Source organism: Indicator indicator, chromosome 11 (assembly GCF_027791375.1).
Source record: "Indicator indicator isolate 239-I01 chromosome 11, UM_Iind_1.1, whole genome shotgun sequence".
Taxonomy (NCBI): domain Eukaryota; kingdom Metazoa; phylum Chordata; class Aves; order Piciformes; family Indicatoridae; genus Indicator; species Indicator indicator.
Window position 1 is genome coordinate 6,448,359 of NC_072020.1, and position 10,116 is coordinate 6,458,474.

General features: G+C 50.6%; 1 protein-coding gene across 1 annotated transcript; it reads right to left on the bottom strand.

Annotated features, from left to right (window-relative positions):
- Positions 1–2,571: 2,571 nt before the first annotated feature.
- EOMES (eomesodermin) lies at positions 2,572–6,405 on the bottom strand. Its single transcript, XM_054384990.1, has 6 exons — positions 5,636–6,405; positions 5,177–5,331; positions 4,764–4,885; positions 4,092–4,250; positions 3,945–4,006; positions 2,572–3,304 (listed from the first exon to the last, which is right to left on the bottom strand). Exons 1-6 carry the CDS (start codon positions 6,403–6,405, stop codon positions 2,572–2,574), a joined length of 2,001 nt encoding a protein of 666 aa, XP_054240965.1.
- Between the last annotated feature and the right edge of the window lie 3,711 nt (positions 6,406–10,116).

Below are 10,116 nucleotides of genomic sequence, written 5' to 3' on the forward strand. Positions count from 1 at the left end.
TTGTCGGTGTCATCCTATGAAGATTAATTAGATACCTTTATTCACAATTTGGCGTCTGACACCCCATTTTAGGAATACATTAAATCACAAGGTGTTAATTGGGGCCAGTCAGGCATTTATGTTTCTATTAAACAGTGCGAGGACTTTTCACAAGTATTAAGGGGTTTTCGTTGTTGCTTCGTGGTTTTTTTTTTTTTTTTACTTTTCTTTTTGTGTTTTTGCTATTGTTGGTTGATTTATGTTTCGTTTGTTGTTTTGTTTTGCTTGTTTTGCTGCGTTTGTTTGGTTTTTAACCTCCCCGTGCAAAATTGCACAGCTTTTAATAACGCAGTGCAGCGGAACCGAAGAGCTGCAAAGCGCTCTGTTATCGATCGGTGTTTGCAGTCCGCGAAGAGCGGGCGAGCAGTGGCCGGTATGCCACCGGCACGACGAGCTGGAGACAGGACTGTCTGACTTTCTAGGGGAGCTTTTCTGGGAGGGGTTATTCTCCATTTAAAAGAAAAAAACCAAACCAAAACAAAACAACAACACAAACCCACAAACACAACGGGAAAAGAATACATATTCGTACCTGGTAGCTTAAAATTTACTGCTACTCCCCTCGGGAGGGGACGTGGCTTCCTGCGTAAGAGAGCTACTGGGACGCCGATTTTTTTTCGCTTGCCAAGGCGCAGAGCCAGAGTCTCGCACCGAGAAATGAATTGATCGAAAGCTTCTCGGAGATCTGCTCCTGACTGCCCCAAAGTGGGGGTGGCTGCTCGGGGCCGCTGCCAGTGCTCCCCAGTCGCGGTACCTCCTCCAGGGAGGGCCCCGTCCTGAGCCCCTGGTTGATTTTGTTTGCAGCTGGGCATCGCTAACAGTTTAATCCCATTAGTGCCTGCATATCCTCAGGAAAGGTTCTGCTGCCACGTCATCCAGGATTCAGCCGCTCTGCCAGGCGGCTCCTTCTCCCCCGATAAGCGAGCGGGGGAATTTCTTAACCCTGTTTCTGGAAACGGAGGGGGCAAGCAGAGGTCGGCAGGGGCAGCCCCGCCGCTGCTGGGGTAGGCGAGCCGAATTCACAAATCAGTCCCTGAGGTGAGGGATGAGCTAACACCTTGCTTCGCGTAGACTGGGGGAGTTGCACAGAAAAAAACGTAATCGGACTTTTTCAATCAAGAAGCCAGGGGCTCAGAGCTTGGCGAAAACGGTGGCAATCCATGAGAGGATAAACAAAAACGAAAGGAAAAAAAAAAAAAGAAAACACAAAAATGAACCCCCAATACAACAACAAACAATCCCCAGCAAAACCCAGACAACTCTTCCACCCAAACAGCAGTATCCACACAAAGAGGGTGCAAAGAATAGAGCAGCAAGGAGAAACTTGTCAGAGGTAACTAGGTTCAGAGACAACTCAAGCCCCAGGTATTGTGCTCACTCTTCCTCCCCACACCTGGGAGACCCAGGAGAGTCAAAGAAAAGGCAAGAGAACCACTCTCACTTTACCCCTGGCACCACCACATTTATTAAAAATTACTATGTACATAGAAACAGAGCTGAGTTTGGTGGGAGAAGATTGTGTGCCAGTGCTCTAGGGTTGATCAATTTAAAAGACTGAAGCTATTGACAAGAACAGTAATTTAAGTTACATCACTTCCAGTTTTGTACAGGGCAGCTGAAAAAGTCACTTTACATACACAAATACAAATCCTTTCAGGTTTTTCACAATGTTGCATATGCTGAGCTTGATTACCAAAAATAAAAAAAGAGCCTTTTGAACTTCAAAGTATCACCAGAGGTCCTTCTGACTGAACAGCTATAGATCAACTATTATACATTATTCCACAATAGTCTATAGTGTACCTAGACAAAAACACAACTGTACACTTTGTTTTTGGCCACCTGAATAAAGGTTAGGCTTTTGGGGTGGAGGTGGGTTTTTTCTGTTTGGTTGCTTTATTTTTTAAAATGCAAGTTCCAAACTAAGAAAAGTCAAGATTTGGTCATTGTAACCCCATCATTAAGACCTTCAAAAGTCAAAAACTTGCCTGGTGAAGAGACCTTATTTTGGCTATCTTCTGCCAAAGAAAGCCTTAGCTGAATGATATTTGACTCAGCCAGCTGTGCTGCAGGCAAAGATTGAAGAAGCTGACTCAATGTAAAGCAAAGGTTTTTTTTTTTTTTTTGTGCAGCTCCCTAAACTCCAGCCCCCTCTTATTAAAGGGGCAGAAAAAGAAGTTCAGGATCCTATCACCCTTTCCCCCACATTACCTTGCCCAGAAGTGCATAGATTTGATCAGGCCTCTGAGCCAAGACAAACTGTACACTTTAGTGTCTCCAGTAAATAAGCCACATTGTAAAAAATCAAGGCTCCTGCTTACAGCTTCCATGTATGGTTTCTTCTAAAAGAGGGTAAGAATTCTACCATAGTTTCCTCTTCCCCTACTTTGTAGCCTGCAACAGTAAAAAGCTTTGGTACCTTCTTTAGAATTGCACACAACAATTCAAGGTGGAAGGCAAGAGTCTTTTTGGCAATTGTAATGCAAAAAACCCAAGGCCACCCTGAAAAAAAAAAAAAAAGAAAAGTATGCTTTAAGAACTAGTATAGAATGCATAGTAGCCCATGCCTTTTGAAGTGTCTTTGCTATAGTCCTCAGCATTAATGTCCTCACATTTCATAGTTGGAGAATTCTCATTGCTGGAAGTGCTAGGGGAGAACCGCCTTCTCTTACAAGCACCTGTGTAGACCCCAGAATCATTTGAATCTAGCGATTTTATGGAGGGTGGAGTCTCTATCCAGGATGAGCTGATTTCTTCTTTCACCTTCTCCTTGGAAAGCTGGTCTTCAGAGAAACCTGGAGGACTTGTTCTGGAGGTCCAAGGTAATCCTGTTGCCATTTTTCGCTGGTAAGAGCCTCTGCTGCCCCAGCCTGCCATGGATGGAAATGTTGGGTCAGGGTAGTACCCCAGAGCATGGGATGTCTGAAGAGGGAGGGATTTAATGCCATAAGGGAGCAAGGTGCTAGGAGAATAATCAGACTCATAGGAGTTCATGTCCAGTTTGTTGGTACTGGGCTGCTGAACAGGCGTTACAAACCACCTCTGAGGGCTGGCCACCTCTTCATTCTGCTGTGGGGAGAGCAAGCCGTTTGTCTGAGGGACAGTTCTCTCACTGTTGTAAAATCTGGCTGGGGGCAGATTGTTGACAAACTGTTCTTGGAAGAATGGCTGCACACTATATCGGGCACCGGGGACTATCTGGTGGGATCTAGGAGAATCCGTGGGAGATGGAGTTAATCTGTCATTTTCTGAAGCTGTGTACATGCTACAACATAAAAGAGAAACTGTTTTCTTTACAATTCTAGTATCACAGTAAAACAACACAAAAACAATCAGGAAGAAACAGAACTACTTAATTAGAATCACAAGTAAGCTTAACTAGACAATGGTTCAATTGTATCCAGTTTAGGATACAAATGTTTTTCCTAAACCTTATTTTTCCTAAACTAATATAAAGAAAAATTTAAGTACTATTGTTGCAAGTATACACTGTTCTCTGCCAGCCAACCTGTTTTAAATGGGGGTACAGCACTTGCCTCCCAGTTGATCAAGTTTTTCAAAGGCCATTCGATACTAGATGGGAACATCAGGCAAATCTGCTGACAATGAGAAAGCTGCCTGCTTTCTAGTATACTGCTGCCAATCTGTAGGCCAGCTAGGTTCTGCCTGTACTAGTTACCTACCAAAACTCAGAAGCCTTCTGGAAAGCAGATCAAGACAATATAGTAACTATTCAAACACACTTAACGTCAAAGAAGCATATCAGCAAGCAAAAACTGATAGTAGAAGTATTACTACTTCTGAATGATTGAAATAATATCTAACCAAAAACTCTTCCACACACTTCAGGATAGAATCAAGTCACCTACACAGACAGCTGTAAGAGGAGAGAGAAGTGTACTTACGAGTCATAGTTGTCTCTAAAACCTTTTGCGAAGGGATTATGGTCAATTTTGAGCTGAGTAATCTAAAAGTGAAAGCAGAATATAGTAAAATAAGATGCTGAGCCCACAAGACAATTTTATTCTTGTTTTTTTTACATCCATGCTTACATCAGTGTTTTGATATGCTGTAACTGCTATGAACTGTGTTTCAGGAAAAATAAATGTTTGAGTCTTTGAGGAATCATTCAGATCTTCAACACCATCTTCAGTCACTTCCACAATGTGTAGCCGGGGCTGGTACTTGTGTAGAGATTGCAGTACTATCATCTAAAGGGAATCACAGAAAACACAAGACCTTTAGGAAAACTGCATCTAACATTAAAATGTCTATTTTATAGACTTGACATTCTTTCTGTAAATTGTAATCTTTCGATTTGGGAATGGAACAATTTCAACTGTTAAGAGAAGATTAAATTTGTAGCCCTGTTTCACTACTAATCTGTAGCACTAAAAATCTGTAAACGCAGAAAATCAAGAGCTATCACCTACATTCCTACTGAGTAGCTCCAAAAACAAATATTGGCTAAACCCAAAGAAATTCACACATCTATTTGTGACATTTCTAGTTGTCTGAGATTAGAAGCAAGCTTCTTAATGAGAAGCAAACGTTTCTAAGGAAAAGCAAAGAAAACATGGTCTACGATTCAATTAAAGGAGGGAACGAGTCACAAGAACAATCCTCAAGCAGGTCGAGGAAATGCTGTAGAGATTCGGAAACTACGAGCTCCCCTGGCAGAGCATCAGAAGTCCCTCAAAAGCCTGCCTTCCCCCCTCATTTACCTGCGCGTTGTTGTTGTTAGCACCTTTATTATTCGTTAGCTTCAGCTTCCCGAAAGAAATTTCCTGCCTCATCCAGTGAGCCCCGGTGTTGGGCGACTCGGGATGAACGTACACCTTATTGCCTGGGAAAGAGAAACTGTTCAAGGCGGCCATCAGGCACACCCGCTCTGTTCCGCCGCCGACAGCGCGGAGGCAGCGCCTCAGCTCCGCTTAGGTCTCCCCCCCTCTCCCGCACAGCCTCACACACCGCAGAGGGAAAAAAAAGAAAAAAGGTTGGTATAGCTCTGCCCGCAGCGGGATGCCGGGGGTTTGAAAGACACTGCAGGGGTGCTGGAGGCGGAAGCAGGGACCCTTTATGAGAAGCCAACCCGCGGGGAAAAGCAGAGAGGAGAGTCCAGAGCAGCATCACTTACCTTGCATGTTGTTGTCTGCCTTGCCGCAAGTCACCCACTTGCCCCCTTGGAAACGCCAGTGGTTGGGGTCTGCCAACACCACTTCCACGAAGACATTGTAGTGGGCAGTGGGGTTGAGGCCAGTGATGTTAAAGCTCAAGAAAGGAAACATCCTCCTGGGAAGGAGGGGGAAAGCACACATGTGAGGAGGGCAGCGAAAGACGGCTCGGGCTCCGGCGGTATCTTGGAGCCGGCCGCAATATCGTCCGTTCCGGTACCAAGTGTACCGAGACGGCAAGCCTCAACCGACCCGCGTCCTGTCTCCCAGCCTGCCTGTTGCAGGGGAAATGGAAAAGCCGCTTTTCGAGGAACTTGTCCCAAAGACGAGCACCTACCTCCCCGGGAGCCGACTACTCTGGTCGGCACAGAGCGGCTCACACCCTGCCCGCCACTACTTCTCTCCGTTCCCTGCCCGCTTACCGGCCTTGCTTGGTGATGATCATTTCCGTCTGATGCCGGTGGAACTTGAGCCAAAGCGGGCGGTTGCAGAGGAAAACCTGCGCTCTCAACCCTGGGCCGGCGGCTGGCACCCCTAGCGCCCCCAGCCCGCTGCAGGAGCCCGACGCCGCCGGATACGGGCCGTAGAGGGGTCCTCCGGGCGCTGCCTGCCCGTATTGGTACCCGCTGCCGCCACCGAACTGCGCCCGGCTACCGGGCGGACAGACGGTGCCCGTGAAGCCGCCCGGTGACAGCACCGAGCCGTAGGGGTAACGGGAACCGCCGGGCGCCTGGTAGACCGTGCCATGCTGCGCAGTCGGCGGGTAAGGGAAGAGGGCGCATGGCCCCCCCAGCTCGGCTCCGGGCGGCCCAGGGGACTGAAGGTAGTAGCGCTCGGGACTGAGGCTGTCCATGGAATAGCGGGCGGCGGCGGCCGGGGGCAGCTCCTCCTCGCCGCAGGGGGTGGCCTTGCGACCGTCCGGCTTGGGAGCGGTGAAGGGCGGCTCGCCCGCCTCCGCTTCGCCCAGCATGGTTGGGGCCGCTCCAAACTTCTTGGTCGTCTTGTCCAGGTCGAGTCGCTGAGGCGACCCCGGCCGGGGCTGCCCACGGGAGCCGCTGCCAGCGACCGCCCCGGTTCCTGCCCCGGTTCCCGCTCCAGCCCCACTGCCGCGCCCACCGCCCTCCAGTGGATAAAAAGGAGCGCCCGGTAGGGTCCCTGCCGTCGCCAGCAGCAGCGGCTCGCCCAGCTGCATCCTCGACGGAGGCAGAGGGTGAGGCGGAACTCGCACACGGACCACTACCAACCCAAACCACCGCCGCAAGAATCTGCAGCAGGGCTCCGCCGAGGCAATTTATACTGGCGTGCCGGGCTCCGCGGGCCGCCGGGGAGGGGCTTGCGCTGGGCTGTCTCATCACGCCCTCCACCCCCGCCGGCCCATTGGCTGGGCCGCGTGACACTAATTTAATTAGACAGCTACTAATTGGAACAAGTCACCTGTGACTCTGGTGTGTGTCCCCCCTCCCCAGCCGACTACCGGAGGGACTCGGCCCGCCCCCTGCCCCGCGCCGAGTGTGCGGCTGCATCACCCCACGGTGGCCTCAGTACGGGGTCCGACTTTCCCTAGCCCCCCAAAAACTCGAGTTGGGACCATTCCCCTGGGAGCACATCCGCTCGGGGCAGAGGGGAGGATCCGCAGCTGCGAGCGAGGGGTGATGACGAAGGGGAAAACAGGGAGGATGAGCCGATCCCAGCACCGACACCCAACCGGGAGGGAGGGAGGACGGCCATCCCCTGGCCGCTGAGACGGGGTGGGTGACACTACCCCCCGCCACCCTCCCTCTGGCAGTCTCGCCTTACAAACAATTGGGCTTGTGCCTCAGCGGAGACCAACAACAGCCTTCCCTTCTCCCCGCTCACCGGGCAGCGTCGTTATCACGCGGGTGACATGTTTCACCTTTCCGACGACGTGTCTGTGTGAAGCGGCGGGCTTGGTTCGCAGTTTGGGTTTTCAGAAACTCGACAGCCGGTCACTCGCAACCCGCATTCCCGCTCAGCATTTATCGCCGGGCACGCAGATTTATAATTCAGGCGGGTGCCAGGTCTGTTGGGCGCTTTTTCTCAGAGCAAAATCAGGAGCCTTTCGCTCCACAGGGTAAGGGAACAAGCAGCGCCTAGGAAGGTGTAGATACCCGTATGGCTTTGCGGAGCGGGCACAGCCTGCATGAATTTATTTGAAGCTACAAACGCGCAGCCCCTCGTCCTCTGCTCACCGCCAGACAGATCGCAGAGAATGCTACCGAAGCCTGCCTCTTCCTCCCGGATGAATTTTAAACCAGACCCACCGAGGGGCGAGGATTTCGTTGTCTGACGGAAAGACCTGTCTGGGGATGGAGCAGCAGAGCTTTGCCTCCCGCCTGGCCCCACTCCCCGACCCGCGCCCCTCCTGCTCTCACCGGGCCACTCCGCGCTGGGGCAACCGAAATAAATGGCCAACACCTGATGGCGGCCTCCAAACCTTGGCGCAGGATGGCGGGTGGAGGGTGGGTGAGTGCCTGGAGGAGCCTGCTGAGGCGCGGACGGTTCTGAGGTCAGCCGAGGCTCAATCTCAGTCCCTGACTGGAGACGAGAGACAGGAAAACCGTTTCTTGCTGTGTCCACCTCTGGTCACCCAGGCGGAAGCTCAGGACCGCTGATCATACACGGCACTGAGATACCGCCTGCCCTAGCCACCAGTTGTCTCCGTGATAGCATTTTGTCGCTCGACCAAAGATGACAATAAAAATTTACCAGAGAAGCTCGACGCTCTGGCACGAAGTGAACCGGCCACAAGTCGCTGTTGCCTTTTTCCCCGGCAGCTTCTCGGCAAGGTGTTTGCATTCAGCGCGGGGTCGGGGCGTGGGGTGCGAAGCCCGACCGGGCTGCCCTGCTTTGAATGCAAAACCGAACGAGGAACAGTTCGCCTGGCGCTGCGGAGGCTGAGCCTCCCATGCTTTCCCAAGGCCAGCGAGCCCTGGTGTGGCTCTCGACGGGGCCAGCACCTGCCCAGTGGTCATCTCCGGCAGCCACTCCCTCGGGCTCTACCTTTCCTGGGCCAGGGCAGAGATGGAGCGCTATTTTACAGAGCTACTACTACTACTACGGTGGTGTAACTGAAAATGTCCCATGATTTAAAACATCATCAGATGACAGGTGCCGCTTAGTTTGAGGTTGATGCGGGGTTTTTTTCCTTCTAAACTGGGCTAAGATCTCGCTTAAACAGAAAGGTTGAAAAGTGTTCGATGTTGCTCAGGTTTCCTGCGGATTGCGCTGTTTCGGGAGGTGGGGTGGAAAAACCGTGGCAGCCACGGGAAGGGAAAGCTTTTCAGTTTGGTTCGAAATACGGCTAGGTGAGGCTCTCCCTAACGAACGAAGGGATTCATCTGGCTCTTTCCGTACTCGAGGTTGTTTTCAGCCCGGTTCGGGAAAGCAGCAGCCTGGCCTTCATCTCTGCCTCGCACCCGCAGCTCCCGCCGATCCGGGGCCCCGGCAGTGGTGGCAGAGGAGGCCAGGGCTGCCATCGCCGGGAGCCCCGTCGGGCAAGGCTTCCCGGAGCCCTGAAGAGGCGCTGCGGCCGTGCGAGGGCTTGAGGGACCTGCCTGTAACGCGGGCTCGTTCATTCATTCCGTACTCTGTATTCTCTTCTCCACACCCCACAAATTCAAGATATCACCACAGCCACCGGAGTCGCTTGGGACGCAGTCTTTGTCATTCCCCTAACCTGCAAATCTTCCTTCCTGGGGAGCTGGGAAAGCAGCCGGGGGATTACTCCGGTCCCCTGTGCATGCCGGCTCCATCCTTCCTCGCTGTCCCCGATCTCTCCAGAATCTGGCCAGGGACCATCGCAGAGAGAAGATGCGGGGTGTTTCAGTCCTGTGTGGGACAGGAGATTTCTGAATGGGTCCCACAACCCTTTAGATGTTATCTTAGAGATAACACTGCAGAAACAGCAGTCTGCTGAAACAGAAAGGAGCATGTTAGGTTCGTAAATCCGCTAAAATAATCCCCAAACCACAAAAAGAATGTTGGGGGGGGGGGGGGGGGGGGGGGGGGGGGAGGCGGCGGGGGAAGGGAGGGGAAAAAAAAAAAAAGGCAAGTCATTGAATGGTTACAGATTATTTCATTTTGTAGGGCTTTATTCAAATATACTCCTGGGGTTTATTCAAATAAGAAGCATTTCTGACTAAAAAAGCTGTTCTAGACGAACAGCCCTAGTTATAGTGGAGTTACACTGTACTGAAGTATTTTGTGCTTTATTTTTGAGCTGGGATTCAGCCTTTTTTTTTTCTTCTTTGGAGTTAGGGCATATAGGAAAACCGCCCCCTCTTCAACAAATCATTTGAACTCAAGGAACTGAAACCGTTAATCTGAAGTACTCTGATCAGTAGGGCCTAAGAAGGGAAAAGAAGTTGGGAACTTCAACCTCTACTCTCTCTGGCTGTTGTAACAAATACATGTATATAAACATATATGCAAATCCATGTATCACTGTTTATAGCTATGTATGTCCTTTATCCTTATAAATGTGGATATGGACACACCCCCACACCCCACTGGGTCTACATGGATACCTTAAAAAAAATTGTCTACCACCTGCCATGCTGTTCCATCATGATTCTTTTCCTGAAGTCCTGCTGCCACCACAACAGGGTTGAAAGGTATTTTCTGAAGGGTTGAAAGATATTTTCTGAATGCTTAAATAGTATCTGTGATGGAACTTTTATCCTTGTCTGATTTTGGTTGAAATCTAAATGTCAGTTTCTGCACGTCCTCATCATTTGCTAGCCTTTGATTCCCCATGGGCTTCAATAATTTCACCTTCATCTCAAATTTCTGCTGGGATTTTGTGGATTTTCTATTTTTCTCGTCATTCCCCTTTCCCCCCTTCAACTACATAGAGAGTATCTGTCTAGGCAAATGAAAGAGA